This window comes from Rattus norvegicus, chromosome 1, assembly GCF_021556685.1.
Source record: "Rattus norvegicus strain SHRSP/BbbUtx chromosome 1, alternate assembly SHRSP_T2T, whole genome shotgun sequence".
NCBI classification, from domain to species: Eukaryota; Metazoa; Chordata; class Mammalia; order Rodentia; family Muridae; genus Rattus; species Rattus norvegicus.
Genome location: NC_141534.1, coordinates 36,097,265 through 36,121,754, shown reverse-complemented (window position 1 = coordinate 36,121,754; position 24,490 = coordinate 36,097,265). Strand labels below are relative to the sequence as shown.

Here is a 24,490-nt window from a genome sequence, read left to right as displayed (position 1 = left end):
GGGCTTCCCCTTCCACTGGTGCTCTTACTAGGCTATTCATTGCTACCTATGAGATTGAGTTCTTTGTATATTTTGAATATTAGCCCTCTATCAGATGTAGGATTGGTAAAGATCTTTTCCCAATCTGTTGGTTACCGTTTTGTCCTAATGACAGTGTCCTTTGCTTTACAGAAGCTTTGCAGTTTTATGAGGTCCTATTTGATGATTCTTGATCTTAGAGCATAAGCCATTGGTGTTTTGTTCAGGAAAATTTCCCCAGTGTCCATGTGTTTGAGATTCTTCCCCACATTTTCTTCTACTAGTTTGAGTGTATCTGGTTTGATGAAGAGGTCCTTGATCCACTTGGACTTAAGCTTTGTACAGGGTGATAAGCATGGATCGATTTGCATTCTTCTACATGCTGACCTCCAGTTGAACCAGCACCATTTGTTGAAAATGCTATCTTTTTTCCATTGTATGGTTTTAGCTCCTTGGTCAAAGATCAAGTGACCATAGGTGTGTGGGTTCATTTCTGGGTCTTCAATTCTATTCCACTGGTCTATCTGCCTGTCTCTGTACCAATACCATGCAGTTTTTATCATCATTGCTCTGTACTACTGCTTGAGGTCAGGGATGGTGATTCTGCTTCTTTTATTGTTGAGGATAGTTTTTGCTATTCTGGGTTTTTTGTTATTCCAAATGAATTTGCAAACTGCTCTAACTCTATGAGGAATTAAGTTGGAATTTTGATGGGGATTGCATTGAATCTCTAGTTTACTTTTGGCAAAATGGCCATTTTTACTATATTAATCCTGCCAATCCATGAGCATGGGAGATCTTTCCATCTTCTGAGATCTTCTTCAATTTCTTTCTTCAGAGACTTGAAGTGCTTGTAATACAGATTTTTCCACTTGCTTGGTTAAAGTCACACCGAGATATTTTATATTATTTGGGACTATTGTGAAGGGTGTCATTTCCCTAATTTCTTTCTCAGCCTGTTTATCCTTTGAGTAAAGGAAGGCTACTGATTTGTTTGAGTTAATTTTATATCCAGACACTTTGCTGAAGTTGTTTATCAGCTTCAGTAGTTCTCTGGTGGAACTTTTGGGGTCACTTAAGTATACTATCATGTCATTTGCAAATAGTGAGATTTTGACTTCTTTGTTTCCAATTTCTATCCCTTTGACTTCTCTTCATTGTCTGATTGCTCTGGCTAGGACTTTGAGTACTATATTGAATAAGTAGGGAGAGAGTGGGCAGCCTTGTCTCATGCCTGATTTTAGTGGGATTGCCTCAAGTTTCGTTCCATTTAGTTTAATGTTAGGTACTGGTTTGTTGTATATTTACTTTTACTGTTTAGGCATGGGCCTTGAATTCCTGATCTTTACAGGACTTTTATCATGAAGGGGTGTTGAATTTTGTGAAATGCTTTCTTAGCATCTAATGAAATGATCATGTGGTTTTTTTCTTTGAGTTTTTTTTTATACAGTGGGTTACTTGATGGATTTCCATATATTGAAACATCCTTGCATCCCTGGTTTGAAGCCTACTTGATCATGGTGGATGATCATTTTTATGTGTTCTTGGATTCAGTTTGCGACCATTTTATTGAGTATTTTTGTGCTGATACTCAAAATGGAAACTGGTCTGATGTTCTTTCTGTTGGGTCTTTGTGTGGTTTAGGGATAAGTGTAATTGTGGCTTCATAGAAGGAATTTGGTAGTGCTCTGTTTGTTTCTATTTTGTGGAACAGTTTGGACTGTATTGGTATGAGGTCTTCTATGAAGTTCTGATAGAGTTCTGCACTAAAGTAATCTGGTTCTGAGCTCTTTTTGGTTGGGAGACTTTTAATAACTGCTTCTATTTCTTTAGGAGTTATGGGATTGTTTATCTTATCTTGATTTAACTTTGGTACCTGGTATTTGTCTAGAAAATTGTCCATGTCCTCCAGATTTTCCAGTTTTGTTGAATATAGGCTTTTGTAGTATGATCTGATGATTTGATGAATTTTCTTGGATTATGTTTTTATGTCTCCTTTTTTGTTTCTGATTTTGTTAATTTGGAAACACTAACTGTGCACTCTTAGTCTGGCTAATGGTTTATCTATCTTGTTGATTTTCTCAAACAACCAGCTCCTTGTTTTGTTGATTCTTTGTATAGGCCTTTTTGTTTCTACTTGTTGATTTTAGCCCTGAGTTTGATTGTTTCCTGCCTTCTACTTTTCTTGGGTGTATTTGCTTCCTTCTGTTCTAGAGCTTTTAGGTGTGCTGTCAAACTGCTGATGTATGCTCTCTCCTGTTTCCTTTTGCAGGCACTCAGAGCTATGAATTTTCCTCTTAGCACTGCTTTCATTGTGTCCCATAAGTTTGTGTATGTTGTGCCTTCATTTTCATTAAATTCTAAGACGTCTTCAATTTATTTCTTCCTTCACCAAGTCATCATTGAGTAGAGTGTCATTCAACTTCCAGGTACACGTGGTCTTTCTGTTGTTTTTATCATTATTGAGGACTAGTTTTACTCCATGGTGATCTGATAGGATGCATGGGATTATTTCAATCTCCTTGTATCTATTGGGGCCTGTTTTGTGACCAATTATATGGTCAATTTTGGAGAATGTCCCATGAGGTACAGAGATTAAGGTGTATCCTTTTGTTTTAGGATAAAATGTTTTGTAAATATCTGCTAAGTCCATTTGGTTCATAATTTCTCTTAGCTTCTCTATGTCTCTGTTCAATTTCTGTTTCCATGATCTGACTGTTGATGACAGTGGAGTGTTGAAATCTCCTACTATTATTGTGTAAGGTACAATCTGTGACTTGAGCTTCATTAAAGTTTCTTTTATGAATGAAGATGTTCTTGCATTTGAAACATAGATACTTAGGATTCAGAGTTCATCTTGGTGGATTTTTCCTTTGATGAGTATGAAGTGTCCTTCCTTATCTTTTTTGATAACTTTTGGTTGAAAGTCGATTTTATATTAGAATGACTACTCCAGCTTGTTTCTTTGGACCATTTGCTTGGAAAGTTGTTTTCCAGACTTTTACTCTGAGGCAGTGTCTGTCTTTGTCTCTGAGGTGTGTTTCCTGTATGCAGCATAATGCTGTCCTCTTTATGTGTCCAGTCTGTTAGTTTATTTTTTTTTAATTGGGGGATTGAATCCATTGATGTTAAGAGATATTAAGAAATAGTGATTGTTTCTTCCTGGTATTTTCGTTGTTAGAGGTGGAATTATGTTTGTGTGTCTCTCTTCTATTTGTTTCTTTGCAAAGAGATTACTTTTTGCTTTTTCTAGGGTGTAGTTTGCCTCCTTGTGTTGGAGTTTTCCATTGGTTATCCTTTGTAGGGCTGGATTTGTAGAAAGATATTGTGTAAATTTGGTTTTGTCATGGAATATCTTGGTCTCTCCATCTCTGGTAATTGAGAGTTTTGTTGGATATAGTAGCTTGGGCTGGCATTTGTGTTCTCTTAGGGTGTGTATGACATTTGCCCAGGATCTTCTGGCTTTCATAGTTTCTGGTGAGAAGTCTGGTGTAATTCTTATAGGTCTGCCTTTATATGTTACTTGACCTTTTCCCCTACTGCTGTTAATATTCTTTCTTTGTTTTGTGCGTATGGTATTTTGACTATTATGTGGAGGGAGGAATTTCTTTTCTGGTTCAATCTATTTGGAGTTCTGTATGCTTCTTGTATGTTTATGAACATCTCTTTCTTTAGGTTAGGGAAGTTTTCTTCTATAATTTTGTTGAAGATATTTACAGGCCCTTAAAGTTGGGAGTCTTCACTCTCTTCTACATCTACTATCCTTAGGTTTGATCTTCTTATTGTGTCCTGGATTTCCTGGATGTTTTGGGCTATGAGTTTTTTGCGTTTTACATTATCTTCAACCATTTTGTTGATGTTTTCTATCGTATCTTCTGCCCCTGAGATTCTCTCTTGTATCTCTTGTATTCTGTTGGTGATGCTTGCATCTATGACTCCTGATCTCTTCCCTAGGTTTTCTATCTCCAGGGTTAGAAGCACAAAGGGAGAATTGTGCTTTCTTTATTGTTTCTATTTCTATTTTTAAATCCTGGATGGTTTTGTTCAATTCCTTCACCTTTTTGTTTGTGTTTTCCTGTAATTCTAAAAATATGTAATGATTCACGAATTTGAGTGTCATCCTTGCACAGGGGGCATGCTATTCTTCTCTGTTTCGTTCCAATTTTAATATATGTGCTGCTGAAGTGAGCACTAATGGCATTTTTTATCTCTGGTGGAAATGATCCTCCCTCCCAATGTCTCTGGATATTGACAAATGTCTCCTGAGGGAAGGGATGGTGGGTCAGAAAAAGGATTATTCTAAGCTGAGAACTACTGAAGCAAATATTGTAAATGTGAAAGGAGAAGAGAGATTAAAGTTCTCATTAAGAAAGATCCAGCTAGGCTGCCGCAGCGCAGAGCTCATAGGCAGCACCCCACAAGCAAACTTGAGCCTCAGGACCACAGGTAAGACCAACTTTTCTGCTGCAAGTGACCTGCCTGGTGAACTCCAGACACAGGCTCACAGGAAGAGCTGAAGGCCTGTAGATAGGAAAAACTACATGCCTGAAGCAGAACACTCTGTCCCCATAACTGGCTGAAAGAAAACAGGAAAACAGGTCTACAACACTCCTGACACACAGGCTTATAGGACAGTCTAGCCACTGTCAGAAATAGCAGAACAAAGTAACACTAGAGATAATATGATGGCGAGAGGAACCCAAGCAACAGAAACCAAGACTACATGGCATCATTGGAGCCCAATTCTTCCACCAAAGCAAACACGGAATATCCAAACACACCAGAAAAGCAAGATCTAGTTTCAAAATCATATTTGATCAGGATGCTGGAGGACTTCAAGAAAGACGTGAAGAACTCCCTTAGAGAACAAGTAGAAGCCTACAGAGAGGAATCGCAAAAATCCCTGAAAGAATTCCAGGAAATCATAAATAAAAAAGTAGAAGCCCATAGAGAGGAGTCACAAAAATCCCTGAAAGAATTCCAGGAAATCATAAATAAACAAGTAGAAGCCCATAGAGAGGAGTCACAAAAATCCCTGAAAGAATTCCAGGAAAACACAATCAAACAGTTGAAGGAATTAAAAATGGAAATAGAAGCAATCAAGAAAGAACACATGGAAACAACCCTGGATATAGAAAACCAAAAGAAGAGACAAGGAGCTGTAGATACGAGCTTCACCAACAGAATACAAGAGATGGAAGAGAGAATCTCAGGAGCAGAAGATTCCATAGAAATCATTGACTCAACTGTCAAAGATAATGTAAAGCGGAAAAAGCTACTGGTCCAAAACATACAGGAAATCCAGGACTCAATGAGAAGATCAAACCTAAGGATAATAGGGATAGAAGAGAGTGAAGACTCCCAGTTCAAAGGACCAGTAAATATCTTCAACAAACTCATAGAAGAAAACTTCCCTAACCTAAAGAAAGAGATACCCATAAGCATACAAGAAGCCTACAGAACTCCAAATAGATTGGACCAGAAAAGAAACACCTCCCGTCACATAATAGTCAAAACACCAAATGCACAAAATAAAGAAAGAATATTAAAAGCAGTAAGGGAAAAAGGTCAAGCAACATATAAAGGCAGACCTATCAGAATTACACCAGACTTTTCGCCAGAAACTATGAAAGCCAGAAGATCCTGGACAGATGTCATACAGACCCTAAGAGAACACAAATGCCAGCCCAGGTTGCTGTATCCTGCAAAACTCTCAATTAATATAGATGGAGAAACCAAGATATTCCATGACAAAACCAAATTTACACAATATCTTTCTACAAATCCAGCACTACAAAGGATAATAAATGGTAAAGCCCAACATAAGGAGGCAAGCTATACCCTAGAAGAAGCAAGAAAGTAATCGTCTTGGCAACAAAACAAAGAGAAGAAAAGCACACAAACATAACCTCACATCCAAATATGAATATAACAGGAAGCAATAATCACTATTCCTTAATATCTCTCAACATCAATGGCCTCAACTCCCCAATAAAAAGACATAGATTAACAAACTGGATACGCAACGAGGACCCTGCATTCTGCTGCCTACAGGAAACACACCTCAGAGACAAAGACAGACACTACCTCAGAGTGAAAGGCTGGAAAACAACTTTCCAAGCAAATGGTCAGAAGAAGCAAGCTGGAGTACCCATTCTAATATCAAATAAAATCAATTTTCAATTAAAAGTCATCAAAAAAGATAAGGAAGGACACTTCATATTTATCAAAGGAAAACTCCACCAAGATGAACTCTCAATCCTAAATATCTATGCCCCAAATACAAGGGCACCTACTTACGTAAAAGAAACCTTACTAAAGCTCAAAACACACATTGCACCTCACACAATAATAGTAGGAGATTTCAACACCCCACTCTCATCAATGGACAGACCATGGAAACAGAAATTAAACAGAGACGTAGACAGACTAAGAGAAGTCATGAGCCAAATGGACTTAACAGATATTTATAGAACATTCTACCCTAAAGCAAAAGGATATACCTTCTTCTCAGCTCCTTATGGTACTTTCTCCAAAATTGACCATATAATTGGTCAAAAAATGGGCCTCAACAGGTACAGAAAGATAGAAATAATCCCATGCGTGCTATCGGACCAACACGGCCTAAAACTGGTCTTCAATAACAATAAGGGAAGAATGCCCACATATACGTGGAAATTGAACACTGCTCTACTCAATGATAACCTGGTCAAGGAAGAAATAAAGAAAGAAATTAAAGACTTTTTAGAATTTAATGAAAATGAAGGTACAACATACCCAAACTTATGGGACACAATGAAAGCTGTGCTAAGAGGAAAACTCATAGCGCTGAGTGCCTGCAGAAAGAAACAGGAAAGAGCATATGTCAGCAGCTTGACAGCACACCTAAAATCTCTAGAACAAAAAGAAGCAAACACACCCAGGAGGAGTAGAAGGCAGGAAATAATCAAACTCAGAGCTGAAATCAGCCAAGTAGAAATAAAGAGGACCAGAGAAAGAATCAACAGAAACAAAAGTTGGTTCTTTGAGAAAATCAACAAGATAGATAAACCCTTAGCCAGACTAACGAGAGGACACAGAGAGTGTATCCAAATTAACAAAATCAGAAATGAAAAGGGAGACATAACTACAGATTCAGAGGAAATTCAAAAAATCATCAGATCTTACTACAAAAGCCTATATTCAACGAAACTTGAAAATCTTCAGGAAATGGACAATTTCCTAGACAGATACCAGGTACCAAAGTTAAATCAGGAACAGATAAACCAGTTAAACAACCCCATAACTCCTAAGGAAATAGAAGCAGTCATTAAAGGTCTCCCAACCAAAAAGAGCCCAGGTCCAGACGGGTTTAGTGCAGAATTCTATCAAACCTTCATAGAAGACCTCATACCAATATTATCCAAACTATTCCACAAAATTGAAACAGATGGAGCACTACTGAATTCCTTCTATGAAGCCACAATTACTCTTATACCTAAACCACACAAAGACCCAACAAAGAAAGAGAACTTCAGACCAATTTCCCTTATGAATATTGACGCAAAAATAGTCAATAAAATTCTGGCAAACCGAATCCAAGAGCACATCAAAACAATCATCCACCATGATCAAGTAGGCTTCATCCCAGGCATGCAGGGATGGTTTAATATATGGAAAACCATCAACGTAATCCATTCAAACTGAAAGATAAACACCACATGATCATTTCATTAGATGCTGAGAAAGCATTTGACAAAATTCAACACTCCTTCATGATAAAAGTCCTGGAAAGAATAGGAATTCAAGGCCCATACCTAAACATAGTAAAAGCCATATACAGCAAACCAGTTGCTAACATTAAACTAAATGGAGAGAAACTTGAAGCAATCCCACTAAAATCAGGGACTAGACAAGGCTGCCCACTCTCTCCCTCCTTATTCAATATAGTTCTTGAAGTTCTAGCCAGAGCAATCAGACAAAAAAAGGAGATCAAGGGGATACAGATAGGAAAAGAAGAGGTCAAAATATCACTATTTGCAGATGACATGATAGTATATTTAAGTGATCCCAAAAGTTCCACCAGAGAACTACTAAAGCTGATAAACAACTTCAGCAAAGTGGCTGGGTATAAAATTAACTCAAATAAATCAGTAGCCTTCCTCTACAAAAAAGAGAAACAAGCCGAGAAAGAAATTAGGGAAACGACACCCTTCATAATAGACCCAAATAATATAAAGTACCTCGGTGTGACTTTAACCAAGCAAGTAAAAGATCTGTACAATAAGAACTTCAAGACACTGAGGAAAGAAATTGAAGAAGACCTCAGAAGATGGAAAGATCTCCCATGCTCATGGATTGGCAGGATTAATTTAGTAAAAATGGCCATTTTACCAAAAGCAATCTACAGATTCAATGCAATCCCCATCAAAATACCAATCCAATTCTTCAAAGAGTTAGACAGAACAATTTGCAAATTTATCTGGAATAACAAAAAACCCAGGATAGCTAAAGCTATCCTCAACAATAAAAGGACTTCAGGGGGAATCACTATCCCTGAACTCAAGCAGTATTACAGAGCAATAGTCATAAAAACTGCATGGTATTGGTACAGAGACAGACAGATAGACCAATGGAATAGAATTGAAGACCCAGAAATGAACCCACACACCTATGATCACTTGATTTTTGACAAAGGAGCCAAAACCATCCAATGGAAAAAAGATAGCATTTTCAGCAAATGGTGCTGGTTCAACTGGAGGGCAACATGTAGAAGAATGCAGATCGATCCATGCTTATCACCCTGTACAAAGCTTAAGTCCAAGTGGATCAAGGACCTCCACATCAAACCAGACACACTCAAACTAATAGAAGAAAAACTAGGGAAGCATCTGGAACACATGGGCACTGGAGAAAATTTCCTGAACAAAACACCAATGGCTTATGCTCTAAGATCAAGAATCGACAAATGGGATCTCATAAAATTGCAAAGCCTCTGTAAGGCAAAGGACACGGTGGTTAGGACAAAACGGCAACCAACAGATTGGGAAAAGATCTTTACCAATCCTACAACAGATAGAGGCCTTATATCCAAAATATACAAAGAACTCAAGAAGTTAGACCGCAGGGAAACAAATAACCCTATTAAAAATGGGGTTCAGAGCTAAACAAAGAATTCACAGCTGAGGAATGCCGAATGGCTGAGAAACACCTAAAGAAATGTTCAACATCTTTAGTCATAAGGGAAATGCAAATCAAAACAACCCTGAGATTTCACCTCACACCAGTGAGAATGGCTAAGATCAAAAACTCAGGTGACAGCAGATGCTGGCGAGGATGTGGAGAAAGAGGAACACTCCTCCATTGTTGGTGGGATTGCAGACTGGTAAAACCATTCTGGAAATCAGTCTGGAGGTTCCTCAGAAAATTGGACATTGAACTGCCTGAGGATCCAGCTATACCTCTCTTGGGCATATACCCAAAAGATGCCTCAACATATAAAAGAGAGACGTGCTCCACTATGTTCATCGCAGCCTTATTTATAATAGCCAGAATCTGGAAAGAACCCAGATGCCCTTCAACAGAGGAATGGATACAGAAAATGTGGTACATCTACACAATGGAATATTACTCAGCTATCAAAAACAACGAGTTTATGAAATTCGTAGGCAAATGGTTGGAACTGGAAAATATCATCCTGAGTGAGCTAACCCAATCACAGAAAGACATACATGGTATGCACTCATTGATAAGTGGCTATTAGCCCAAATGCTTGAATTACCCTAGATCCCTAGAACAAACGAAACTCAAAACGGATGATCAAAATGTGAATGCTTCACTCCTTCTTTAAATGAGGAAAAAGAATACCCTTGGGTGGGAAGGGAGAGGCAAAGATTAAAACAGAGACTGAAGGAACACCCATTCAGAGCCTGCCCCACATGTGGCCCATACATATACAGCCACCCAATTGGACAAGATGGATGAAGCAAAGAAGTGCAGACCGACAGGAGCCGGATGTAGATCCCTCCTGAGAGACACATCCAGAATACAGCAAATACAGAGGCGAATGCCAGCAGCAAACCACTGAACTGAGAATAGGTCCCCCGTTGAAGGAATCAGAGAAAGAACTGGAAGCGCTTGAAGGGGCTGGAGACCCCAAAAGTACAACAATGTCAAGCAACCAGAGCTTCCAGGGACTAAGCCACTACCTAAATACTATACATGGACTGACCCTGGACTCTGACCCCATAGGTAGCAATGAATATCCTAGTAAGAGCACCAGTGGAAGGGGAAGCCCTGGGTCCTGCTAAGACTGAACCCCCAGTGAACTAGACTATGGGGGGAGGGCGGCAATGGGGGGAGGGTTGGGAGGGGGACACCCATAAGGAAGGGGAGGGGGGAGGGGGATGTTTGCCCGGAAACCGGGAAAGGGAATAACACTTGAAATGTATATAAGAAATACTCAAGTTAATAAAAAAAATAATAATAATAAAAAAAAAGAATTAAATTAGCTGTATGCATTGGGCTCAGGATCCCAGTATGCAGCAGTATGATGGTTATTTTCATTACAGTCTTTTATATTTTTGATACATATTTTTAAAAAATGAAACCTATTGGATTATTTTCTAGCTATATTTAAGGTATAGAATGGTAGACTGTGGGGCTACTGCTCAAGTTCCAGTGCAGTGAGTAAGCAGTGGGGGAGTAGGTGGCCTTTAGAACCATTTCTTCCCTTCTGATGTGATCTTGAAACTTAAAGGAAGGATGAAGTTTGGAAGATCAATAAGATCTTGACAATCATTTCTTCCTACAGATACTTATTAGGAACACAGCTTCACTCCAAAAAGGGAATTAATCACATCTAATGCACATCACAGCTCAGTGGCTGCAAACATGAACTGACTGGGAGCAGGTCATTCTGATTGACAGATTAGAATATGTAGAAAGCTATAAAATCAGAGTATTCAGAACTCTGTGGAAGAAAACTACCCAAAGCTCCCTCATGACTTTCTGCAGAAGAGAGCACTGCATCTCTGGTGACTTCAAGCTGACAGGACTATCTTAACAACAGGCTTATCAATGGGAAGAGGAAGATGTATCTGATGAATGCTACAAAGAAGTTACAATGATATAATCAAGAGACATACAGAAAGGAGGTTTTAAATATTTTAACTTGTATTGAGTCTGTTATTGGACAATTTCCTATAGGTCTAGCTTGCTTTCTGTTTAACTCTGTGGGAGAACACTTTTTAAAACACATCACACTTTGGGAGTGGATGTGCAGGCTTTTGTGGTAGGTTAATGGAGAAGGAACTGCTAGGATTACACGCCACATTTTCCACATCTTGCATCCAGAACTTGGGCCAGTTGTTTTCTTTTAGCAGGGGACCTACCTGCTCTTCACTGCATGCCTACAAAACAGTCTGTCAGACAATTTCCCTTCCCTCCTCATTCCTCTCTTTCACCCCCACCCCCACTCGTCTCAGAGTTCCTGAGAACACGCAGGCTTTCTGTGAGAGCTGTGTTTGTTGAGGTGGAACCCTGATATGTGGGTGATTACATCTGATTAATATCAGATGTCATCTGGTAATGGTTGCCTGAATGTTACATCCCTACTGATAGTCAAAAGAGGTCATCATGTCCTTACACTTTGAAAGTCTAGTGTCCCCCCTACAACCACCAATGATCTTCCAACTCTTGTTGAGAGACCCAGGGGATCAGGAGATCTTCAGACTACTAAGCAGCTTCTTGATGTTGGTTTCTGAATCTTTCTAAATGTTCTATCCTATGGGAATGGCATATTGTCTTAGCAGGACAGATCCAATGTGTTTTCAAATGTATACGAGCATGTAAGTATATTGTTCCTACACTCCCAATTCTACTAAGCTTTAGTAAACTTTTCTAAGGAGCAGTATATAATTTATCTTGTTATATTACCTTTTTTTCCAAGAAAATTTAAACACACTTTTCATCAATTTAGACTCTAATTAATATGAATCAACAAAGGTTAATTTCATTTAAATGCCACCCATAATTTATTTGCTTCATTACCACTTCATAGATAATGCAGTGTGTCCCATTATGACTAAGAAAAGCCTCAAGGTTTTATCTTTATACTTAATAGATGGATTTAACTGAAGGTCACAGCACAATGGAGGGGTGAACCTGCATACAAGCACATGAGAAATAATGAATGGGAGAGATGGTCAATGTTCAATGTGAAAAATGTGGAATTCACAAGCATGTCCCCAGGAAAGTGATGATTATGTTATTGCAAAATTGTCACTGACTCCGAGGGAAAGGGAAGGACAAGAAGTGTCATGGTTCCTTAAGTTGACTTTGGATTGTGACTCTCTTTTCACCATGATCAAAACAGGCAGCACACAGGCACACAGGAATTAAAACAAACAACAAACAACACACACAGATGTTCTGACCTGTGTCTGAAACCATTCACAGAAAGAAAAACGTTAACAGTTAATGATAATCCTTTTGAAAAAGATGCCTTAGAAGTAGTTTCCTTGTTAGGATGAGAGGCTGAGATTCCGGGAAAGGGAATAACACTTGAAATGTATATAAGAAATACTCAAGTTAATAAAAAAAAAAAAAAAAGAATAGGAATTCAAGGCCCATACCTAAACATAGTAAAAGCCATATACAGCAAACCAGTTGCTAACATTAAACTAAATAGAGAGAAACTTGAAGCAATCCCACTAAAATCAGGGACTAGACAAGGCTGCCCACTCTCTCCCTACTTATTCAATATAGTTCTTGAAGTTCTAGCCAGAGCAATCAGACAACAAAAGGAGATCAAGGGGATACAGATCGGAAAAGAAGAAGTCAAAATATCAGTATTTACAGATGATATGATAGTATATTTAAGTGATCCCAAAAGTTCCACCAGAGAACTACTAAAGCTGATAAACAACTTCAGCAAAGTGGCTGGGTATAAAATTAACTCAAATAAATCAGTAGCCTTCCTCTACAAAAAAGAGAAACAAGCCGAGAAAGAAATTAGGGAAACGACACCCTTCATAATAGACCCAAATAATATAAAGTACCTTGGTGTGACTTTAACCAAGCAAGTAAAAGATTTGTACAATAAGAACTTCAAGACTCTGAAGAAACAAATTGAAGAAGTCCTCAGAAGATGGAAAGATCTCCCATGCTCATGGATTGGCAGGATTAATATAGTAAAAATGGCCATTTTACCAAAAGCGATCTACAGATTCAATGCAATCCCCATCAAAATACCAATCCAATTCTTCAAAGAGTTAGACAGAACAATTTGCAAATTCATCTGGAATAATAAAAAACCCAGGATAGCTAAAACTATCCTCAACAATAACAGGACTTTAGGGGGAATCACTATCCCTGAACTCAAGCAGTATTACAGAGCAATAGTTATAAAAACTGCATGGTATTGGTACAGAGACAGACAGATAGACCAATGGAACAGAATTGAAGACCCAGAAATGAACCCACACACCTATGGTCACTTGATTTTTGACAAAGGAGCCAAAACCATCCAATGGAAAAAAGATAGCATTTTCAGCAAATGGTGCTGGTTCAACTGGAGGTCAACATGTAGAAGAATGCAGATTGATCCATGCTTATCACCCTGTACAAAGCTTAAGTCCAAGTGGATCAAGGACCTCCACATCAAACCAGATACACTCAAACTAATAGAAGAAAAACTAGGGAAGCATCTGGAACACATGGGCACTGGAGAAAATTTCCTGAACAAAACACCAATGGCTTATGCTCTAAGATCAAGAATGGACAAATGGGATCTCATAAAACTGCAAAGCTTCTGTAAGGCAAAGGACACTGTGGTTAGGACAAAACGGCAACCAACAGATTGGGAAAAGATCTTTACCAATCCTACAACAGATAGAGGCCTTATATCCAAAATATACAAAGAACTCAAGAAGTTAGACCACAGGGAGACAAATAACCCTATTAAAAATGGGGTTCAGAGCTAAACAAAGAATTCACAGCTGAGGAATGCCGAATGGCTGAGAAACACCTAAAGAAATGTTCAACATCTTTAGTCATAAGGGAAATGCAAATCAAAACAACACTGAGATTTCACCTCACACCAGTGAGAATGGCTAAGATCAAAAACTCAGGTGACAGCAGATGCTGGCGAGGATGCGGAGAAAGAGGAACACTCCTCCATTGTTGGTGGGATTGCAGACTGGTACAACCATTCTGGAAATCAATCTGGAGGTTCCTCAGAAAATTGGACATTGAACTGCCTGAGGATCCAGCTATACCTCTCTTGGGCATATACCCAAAAGATGCCCCAACATATAAAAAAGACACGTGCTCCACTATGTTCATCGCAGCCTTATTTATAATAGCCAGAAGCTGGAAAGAACCCAGATGCCCTTCAACAGAGGAATGGATACAGAAAATGTGGTACATCTACACAATGAAATATTACTCAGCTATCAAAAACAATGACTTTATGAAATTCGTAGGCAAATGGGTGGAACTGAAAAATATCATCCTGAGTGAGCTAACCCAATCACAGAAAAACACACATGGCATGCACTCATTGATAAGTGGCTATTAGCCCAAATGCTTGAATTATCCTAGATGCCTAGAACAAATGAAACTCAAGACGGGTGATCACAATGTGAATGCTTCACTCCTTCTTTAAAAGGGGAACAAGAATACCCTTGGCAGGGAATAGAGAGGCAAAGATTAAAACAGACACAGAAGGAACACCCATTCAGAGCCTGCCCCACATGTGGCCCACAAATATACAGCCATCCAATTAGACAAGATGGATGAAGCAAAGAAGTGCAGGCCGACAGGAGCCGGATGTAGATCTCTCTCGAGAGACACAGCCAGAATACAGCAAACACAGAGGCGTATGCCAGCAGCAAACCACTGAATTGAGAATAGGACCCCCGTTGAAGGCATCAGAGAAAGAACTGGAAGAGCTTGAAGGGGCTCGAGACCCCAAAAGTACAACAATGCCAAGCAACCAGAGCTTCCAGGGACTAAGCCACTACCTAAAGACTAAACATGGACTGACCCTGGACTCTGACCTCATAGGTAGCAATAAATATCCTAGTAAGCGCACCAGTGGAAGGGGAAGCCCTAGGTCCTGCTAAGACTGAACCCCCAGTGAACTAGATTGTTGGGGGGAGGGCGGCAATGGGGGGAGGGTGGGGAGGGGAACACCCATAATGAAGGGGCGGGGGAGGGGGATGCTTGCCTGGAAACCGGGAAAGGGAATAACACTCGAAATGTATATAAGAAATACTCAAGTTAAAAAAAAAAAAAGACAGATGCAATAATGGAAGTGGGTACCGACTGACAAGCCCAGCCCAAAAAGAGAACACGCTGTTGGCAATCAGTAAGGACTGCAACATGGTGATGGAGATTACCAGAGAGGTTTCCTTTCTAGGGATGAAGGAATATATAGAACATGGGTATCAGACATTTTGGTTTCTCTGGACCACATTGGATGAAGAAGCAGTGTCTTGGGTCACAATAAATATAAGTTTATCAAGAAAAAAAAAGAAAGATTTCTTCAATTTGTCAGCTGAACATCAATCTAGAAAAAGCAAATAAATGAAACTGTATTGTTACCATAGTCTGAGGGTTACTCTTGTTGTGATGAAACACATGATTATATCAATTTGGGGAGTAAAGTATTTATTTGGTTTATATTTCCATATCACTGTTCATCTTAGAAGAAAGTCAGGATAGAAACTAAAAACAAGGCAGAAGCCTGGATATAGAAGCTGATGCAGAGGCCATGGAGGAGTGCAGCTTACTGGCTTGCTCCTTGTTGCTTGCTTAAGCCTGTTTTCTTGCCGAATCCAGAACCACACATTCAGGGATAACACTAACCACAATGGGCTTTGCCCTCCCCAATCAATCACTAAGAAATACACTACATCTAATTCTTGTAAAGTGTTTTAAATTGACACAAATCCAGCCAGTATTCCTTATAAAAGACTCTGCTGGAGATGTAGTGTTACATCATCATCATCATGACCATCACCACTACCACCACCACCACCACCACCACCACCACCACCACCACCACCACCACCACCACCATCATCATCATCATTGCATCATTTATGTATGATGCTTGTTTAGGGGAACAAGTGTGGACAACTTCATGGAGTTGGTTCTTTCTTTTCACATCTACACAAACTCTGGGGATTGAATTCATGCCATCAGCAAACCACTGAACTGAGAACGGGACCCCCGTTGAAGGAATCAGAGAAAGGACTGGAAGAGCTTGAAGGGGCTGGAGACACCATATGAACAATGCCAACCAACCAGAGCTTCCAGGGACTAAGCCACTACCCAAAGACTATATACATGGACTGACCCTGGACTCCAACCTCATAGGTAGCAATGAATAGCCTAGTAAGAGCACCAGTGGAAGGGGAAGCCCTTGGTCCTGCCAAGTCTGATCCCCCAGTGAACGTGATTGTTTGGGGGAGGGCGGTAATGGGTGGAGGATGGGGAGGGAAACACCCATATAGAAGGGGAGGGGGAGGGTTAGGGGGATGTTTGCCGGGAAACCGGGAAGGGGAATAACAATCGAAATGTAAATAAGAAATACTCAAGTTAATAAAGATGGAAAAAAAAAGAAAGAAATGGTTTGAGTTCTGCTGAACCAAGGAGCAGCATCATACCCTTACCCATCTACCCTTTCATGTTTTCATACAGTTGTTTGAGAATGGAGGTTTTTAAGTGACCTCAGTCGTAAGGCATGATTGAGTTCAGGGAGGAGGGTTCAAACCCAATGCAACAACTTATGTGGGCTCAGCAAAATGGAAGTTCCCGAGACCTGAGTCCTTGATACACCCTTGATGCCAGGACAAAGCAGTCATTTCTCCTATGATTTAAATAATAACTTCTACCAGATATTTCCAAATTTTGAACTAATGCCTAGATACTCAGAGATGACTCATTTGATTTCTGAAGCACATATTTTAAGCTAGTTGTTTTGGAAATCTTACTAACAAGGAACCCTGTGGAATGAAATGCTGTGCTTACCGAGATTTTTAAAAATGCAAGTGATTGTTTAATAACATTTAGTCCCAAATTGAGATGACTCTCCTTTTCTCCCTCTCCACTAGTCACTTGCTGTGTGACTATATTCTATGTTGGGAATTTCTGGTGTTCTGATTCCAGCTTTCTTGGTCTTGCAGGGACTCAGGGTGTTATCTAAGGAAGATTTGTTCTCGACTTGGTGCTCTCAGGAACTCTGACCGTACCTATCAGCCCTAGTGAGTAGGGAGAGCTGTTATCCCCAGCTTATGATGGGAGAAGGTGCTCTGTGAGTACTGCCTGAGTCACATGAAAGCAGACTCAGCTCTAGTTCTCCAGTCACTGGATACGTGATTTTGGGTGAGTCACATAACTTCTCTGAGCTTTGGTTTTCTCACTTATAAAGTAAGACAAAACCGAAGATGGAACAGATGTCTAACTGGACTCACGACAGACTGGAAATCATGCCTGGTATTGAGAACTCAGCCAACTACCTAGGGCTAGTGAAGTGATCACTAGTCAAAGAGAGCCTACCACATCACTTCTCCAGACCAGCATAATCCCTAACTGTATTATAAATAAACTGCATTATAAACAGTTATCCTTATGTCCATAGCTAAGTGTAGCTGTAGCCCCTCATCAAAGGAGCTTCTTCTTGTAACATCATGGAAAACCACAATTAAGCACGATGTAGAAAATGACTGACCCCATGGTACTCAGGCCAGCAGATGCAGCGACAACACAGCACAACTCAGCAACCAAAAGCTCAAGGTACTGAAGAAGACAGGGAAGAAATATCGTGACCAGGAAGTCACTGTGAATTCATAGTTCCTAAAGCACAGGGAAGTTTCATCCATGATCCCTGGACAACATGGCTGCCTAAATAAGATTCGATGTTACCCACAGACATGCTAATGTAGAAGTCTCGTGGGCCCACATGACTAAACAAAGGAATGCAGGTAACCGATGACTACAGAAAGAGAGAGAATTAGCTCTGCCCGGGAATGAGATCTCCTCATGACTGGAAGTGAAGATCGAGAAAAAGATGGACAGAAAGGAATGGATCTGTCTCTTAAGCGTGTTGCCATTCTTCAGTGCAGCAGCAGGCAGAGGCTAAGCCATTACCAGGTGACACCTGGGGATACTTATCAACACCAAGGCAGGGAGCTGCCTTGGGTTGGGCTAATATGGGTGCCTCTCACACTTTTGCATGACATTGATAGTGGCCAAAGTGTCTGGCAAGTCAAGAGTCTTTGAGAGTCTCAGTATGCACAGATGAGAGGGATGGCTCATTTTCCCCTCTTCTGTTTACAGGTTCCTAGTAACAGTGCAGAAGCAGAAAGGAGTTTGTTTTCCTATCACATACCATGAAAGCTGTGGTGTTTCTACAAGAATACACAGCCTCCAACCTCACTCAAGCAGAAAGTGAAACCACCCTTCACTCTTTTCAGTAAGTAGGGCTACCAGCTCTGGTGGGCAGTTTGGCTTCTGTAACTTAGCAGTGGGAGATCGCAGCACACACCGAGATGCTTCTCTCTCTACTAGTGGATTCCTACTGGCATTTCCGGTATTCTCTGCATCTCATGTTGAAACTGCTGCACCGACTTTTCATTTCTACACTTTAATCGGAACAGCAGTTATCAACAAGTTCCTTGGAACAGGCACAGTGTGAAAAGGAATCACCTGTTGGATAACACCAGGTATATATGAGAGTCCTAGTAGCCATACTAGCTGACTCCTAACTTGGGCTTTCAAGGAACAGTAGCGGTTGAATGAAAGTGTCTCCAGTTCACTGCTCTACCAGCAAGCTCTACTTAATGATGCCTTGGATGAGCAAGTTCAGAGTTTTCAGGGGCTCACATGGAGCCTGAGGCTGAATTGGGCTGGCTGATAATGGACAGCGTAAGTTAAGCAGGAACCTATGCCTTCCAGGTTCTGGGTGGAGCTAGAGGTCTGTCTACCGATGCTAACTGGTCCTAACCAAGCCTGAAGCCTAAACTCTGATGCCTGTTTTGTTCACTTATAGTGGGCAAATGAATTAATTTAAATAATATTTGAATAGAATATTTTAAAATTAAAATCATTAAGAAAGCATGGATGCCAAAGTTCGATGCAGAACAAACACCTGGTGTGCTTGCACCCTGGTGAGACAGAAAGCCTCTCTCTCTTGCTAGGGTCTCCCCTCCCAGGTTTGCTCCAGCCTTGGATGCTACATCTTTCCAAAGTGTTGAGCTATATGTAATTAGGAATACAACAGGAGGACACAAACATGGGATTAAATGAGCTTTCTTCCTTGGGTGTTGTCTTTAACTTCCGGTAGAATTGGTGAGGAAGGTATTAAAACCAGTAATTACCACCAGTGATAATACTGAAGGTCACTGACTAGGGATAAGGCAGGGGCTTCCTCTGCAGTCAGTGGGACCTACAGAGATCTTCAGAGGTGGAGGAAGGGAGGCAGGGTAGAACAGTGGAGGGCCAATCAGGGAAGAACAAACCGAGGGAAGCAGCTACTTCCACTACTGCAGTTCATTGTCATCAGAACCAACGATGGGCAGGAGCGATCATTCTTCAGTGACACGATCTTTAAAAAGGCGACACTCTGCAGGTCAAGAAAACTATCCCCTGACCACCATTTGGCTACTGCGGACTGAGATCTAAAAGTCATAGAAAGGAATCAACGTGGTTTGCCAGAATGGGGCTTCGAGAAGCCGGAGGTCACAAGGATAAAAGTCAAGGTCACAGGGGTGGGTCAGCTCCCAGTTTGGACCCTGATAGGGTTCCTCAGAGGTCCTTTGATCATCAGGGCATGAGTTACAGAACAATGAGAGCAGTCTAGAATGCGAGCCAACTCTTTGGAGTGTTTTCTCTCTTGACAAATGCCGGATTCTCTTAAGAACAACAGTTCTTAAAGGCGATGCCATCTTCTAGTCACATTGTCCTAGTGCTTAAAATAAGAACTCCCTGTTTCATTTTAAAGAGCAAATGAAGGGGAGTAGAGGCTGGTACTGAAGCCTGGCTCAGCTGAGTGCTGTCAGGACTCTTGGTATTTAATTTGCGGGTAGATAAGGATGTTGTTTTGCCAGCAGACAATGTCGAGGCAATTATGAATGAAAGCCGAATTCCAAATGGCCATCATTCATGTAATTTTGCCTCCTTTTGGACTTAAGAAAATCCAATTAATTCTCAAGAATGTCTACATATTCTGCAAATTGAATGTTTGACTGTGAAGACTAAATATTTGGTCACATAAATACATTTTGTTCATAACTTTAGATATAAAGTATTAAGCACATTTTAGGGTGTGGCATTCTCTCTCTTTTTAAAGAAAATATAACTAACATTAATATTGACATTTTTACCTCATAAAATGGAATGAGAAAGCCATCACTGAAAGACCTACTGAAATTCTAATTAAAAATTGTAATCACAAATGGTCTCTACTGGGTAGAAATTTCCTGCATGGATATGATATTTCATTTATGCCCCCCAATATCCCTTATCTCAGTTCAACCAGAGAGGACAAGGACATCATTGTGGGAGACAGAGTCTGTATTACCATTATCAGCTCTTTTATTGACCACAAAATAAAATATTCTTTAATGAAATATTTTGAATAATAGTAAATGCCATCTTTTAAGAGCCTCACAAAAGAAGGGGTGGATATTAGTCTATGTATAAGGAGACAGATGCAGAAATCAAGCTGTTTTCTGTTTATGCTAAAAACCATCACTGGTGAACTACACTGCCTGCCCAGAAGGCAGAGTTCTAGATCAGGCATGAGAGGACATGTTTAGAGATACAGTTCATGAGGGACAGGGCCCTAAGCAGACAGTGAGTTGCTAAGGCGGGATAGAAACAGAGATGCCTGGTATTCATGCTTAGCTATACACACAGCAGGTGGAAAGCATCAAGCAGGAATGAATGAGGAGGAAGGCAAAGCAGTGTTAGTGGCAGCCGTATGACAGACAGACAGACAGAAAGACAGACAGACAGACAGACAGACAGACAGACAGACAGACAAAGAGGCATGCATGTTCCATTTGAACACTGGTCTGCAACCTGCTCTATGACTCTTGTTCCCTTTCAGTCTTGGTCAAGTCTGCGACTGCTCCTTGCCAGTTTCTCTATCTGTGGAATGTTCCAGAGAGTATATCACTTAATATTTGGATTATGACAGCCCTCACCAGATATCCAAAACTTCTGCTTTGGATTTCCTGGCCTCTATCTGCATTGCTCAGCTGTGCCAGGCCATGAGAAACAAGACAGATAGTTTCTGACAGTGCTATGCTGCCCATCTTTGGAGCCTGAGGCAAAGGAAGAGGGTCTGTCCACACATTAGGATTTCATGTTACATTTAGTAGCTAAGGTTTTCTAGGTCATTAAAGGCATTTACAGAGTCTGTTCCTTTCTATTAAAACAGAAAGTAAAAACTTATAATGAGTTCTGCTTTGATTATAAATGAGATACTTACATTAAACAATGTTGCATTTTAAAACCTATTTTACATATTTTTACTTCAACACATTACTGTGATGTGGACCCCCCCCACCCCCAAAACTATTAAAAATATGCAAGAGCATGCACCAGGCTTTTGCTTCAGGCTCTAAGCTGGCTTGGAAAGAAATCAGCTAACGTAGAGGACTGATGGCCATTTAGTGAGAATAATTTGAAGGTTACTTCTTGTGCTGCTGTGGTGATGTGAAGGAGAATAACCCCCATGAGTCATATGCTTGAATGCTTGCTCTCCAGTTGGTAGAAATGTTTGAGAAGGATTAGGCCGTGTGGCCTTGTTGGAGGAGGTGTGTTACTGAGAGTCAGCTTTGAGGTTTCGAAAGTCCATGCCATTTGAGTTGGCTCTCTCTCTCTCTTTCTCTGCTTCATGGTTGTTGTCTCAACATAAAGGATTTCAGTTCCTGCTCCAGCACCATGGCTGCCAGTCTGCTACCCTGCTTCCCACACGAAGGTCATGGACTCACTCTCTAAAGCTGTAAGACAGCCCTAGTTAAATGCTTTCTTTTATAAGTTGCCTTGGTCATGGAATTTCCTCACAGTTAGAAAAGTAACTAAATCAGCTGGTTAGATTTCTTTTTTTGTTCGTTTGTCAATCTAACTCTTTATTTGGGAAGAGGAACTCTCAATTGAAAAAAAATGCCCCCCTCAGATTGGCCTGTAGGCTAGTATGTGAGGGCATTTTTTGGACTGATGATTGATATGGGAGGGTCCAGATCACTGTGTGTAGTGTCATCCTTGAGCAGGTGGTCCTGGATGGTATAAGAAAGTGGGCTGACCTTGGTCCTGCCAAGGTTGGACCCCAGTATAGGGAAATGTCAGGAGGGTGGTGGTGTGGGGAACACTCTTATAGAATTATAAAAGAAGGGGAGGAGAATGGGATAGGGGTTTTATGTCTGGGAAACCAGGAAAGGGAATACCATTTGAAATATAAGTAAAAAAATATCCAATAAAAAAAAGAAAAAAGAAAGTGGGCTGAGCAAGCCAGTAAGCAGAACTCCACCATGGCCTCTGTATCATTTCCTGACTCCAGGCTCCTGCCTTGTTCATGATCTGACTTTCCTGGATAATGGGACTACAGACTTTAAGATGAAATAAACCCTTTCCTCTCCTTGTTATTTTCGGTCATTTCACCACAGCCATAGAAACTCCAACCATAAGATGCTCCTTGACTCTGAATTACTCTTTCTATCCTTTTCTCATGAGTGTTAGGATGGCAACAGGCCTCCCTGTTACTTCTGGAGGATTGGCCAAGGCTCAGGCTGTGTTTCCTTTCTTCCAATGGAGGTGGATGGACGTGAGATGAGAACGTGGGACTGAGCCCTTCCTATCTCTGAATTCCACCTGCTTTCAGGAAACTGTGTTCTGGTGCATTCCATGCAATACCCAGCAGAGAGAAGGCTCCATGTAAAACTATGTTGAGATGATCAGGATGTCTACTCTCCTGATAAAGTGATAGTCTTATTTCTTGATATCTTCTAATAATCCAACAAGTAACACAGATATGTCTACACTAATCTAGAAACAAAACACTCTAAGAGAAAACTCTCAGCTCCTGTTTGATTGAAAATACTCAAAGGTCATAGGCCTAGGGGAAAATATACTAACATTATTTTGCTAAATGAACACAACAATAAAATGACTCCTAATGACATACTTCTGTACTTATAGGCAGAGTATCTCTCAATCTTCATCAGAAAAGCTCCTTCTTGCAGTAGGTGGAAATTAACAAAGAGACCCAGAACTGGTCAACGTGCAGAGAAGGAGAGACTTTGGATCATTCAGTCTTAAATATAACTATTTATCTGATACCTATCAACTATTGATTGCTTCATCTTCTCTTCAGCATCAGGGTTTAGAAGACTCTGCGAAGTCTCCAGAACTCCTGCCTTTTTTCCCCTAGCACTATGAACAGTCAGGGACAGGCAGTACATATAATAGAGATCTGGGTCTCTGCATGTCTGTTTTGGTTGTAGCACGACTCCTTGATGCAGCTGTGCATTGTTAGGCAGTTGACATGTGTGTACCTACCTGGGAGTGCTCCTGGCTGGGTATGGCACTCAGTCCCGTGGCTGCCATGTATGTGCTCCCAATGGTCTTGATCTTTTCAACACCACTGAACTTTGGCTTAGAAAGCAGCTGCAAAGCAAAGACAACCAGTCAGTCACTCAGCTGGGTGCTGAGCTGAAGCCTAGGTGCTACAGAGCCATTCTAGGATCCTAGACCACAACAAAGGGCCAGACACACTCCCACCTTGAGCATGCAGGGAGCAAACACTTTTATGTATTTCATATGTGTATCACCTCAGGGAGAGGAAGATAACACAATGATGTGCTTGTGATACACAAATTGTCAAACTTAGGTAAGGAACCAGCGTAAATTATGATGCAAGAGGCAGTGGCTGGAAATAAATTCCCAGTTCCATGCACGAATGACACCAATACAACACTGATCAGTGTGTAAGGTCTTCCCTTCACATTCTACAATAATCAGTGCTGAGGACAGTCTTTGACAGCTGAGCGCTGGAGGTGACGAGAATAAAGACCCCCCAAAAAGACCTCACCCTTCCATTGGCCCCAATCTAACATTTCTGTCTCAACATCAGTTATAGGCTTCTGCATTTATCCCTGTCCTGGCATGGTTGGAAGTCTAAAGCTAGGCAGAAGCCACTGGGGAATAGTGGAGATGGGAGGAGACTCATTCAGGAGGGCAGGCTCAAATGAACAACAGCAACCAAAGACCAGGGGCATGCTTTCCTTCTCAGTCCCCTGCTATTCAGAGAGTAATCATCCAGGTTTAATGACAAAGACATTATGTGAGAACCATCCTGGTGTCACATATGCACATAGCCACTGCCACTTGTCAATATTGCAAAGCCTCTATCTTGCTGCAGGCAAACTGCAGCTAACATGCCATTGCCTTTCACTAGACACTTGGTGTAAGAGCAGAA

At 40.6% G+C, this 24,490-nt stretch overlaps 1 protein-coding gene and 1 non-coding gene across 3 annotated transcripts in view; both read right to left on the bottom strand.

Annotated features, from left to right (window-relative positions):
* The window catches only part of Adcy2 (adenylate cyclase 2), a 446,582-nt gene that overhangs the window by 13,785 nt on the left and 408,307 nt on the right, over positions 1-24,490 (bottom strand). For both annotated transcript variants that reach the window (XR_015642825.1, NM_031007.3), the window contains 1 exon segment: positions 23,572-23,679. Coding sequence is in view for 1 of the 2 variants with exons in the window: in NM_031007.3 (NP_112269.2) it covers positions 23,572-23,679 (108 nt within the window). In the remaining variant the exon portion in view is untranslated.
* Rnu6-783 (RNA, U6 small nuclear 783) lies at positions 4,104-4,210 on the bottom strand. The gene has a single exon (XR_015656504.1). It is a non-coding gene; the product is annotated as a U6 spliceosomal RNA (small nuclear RNA).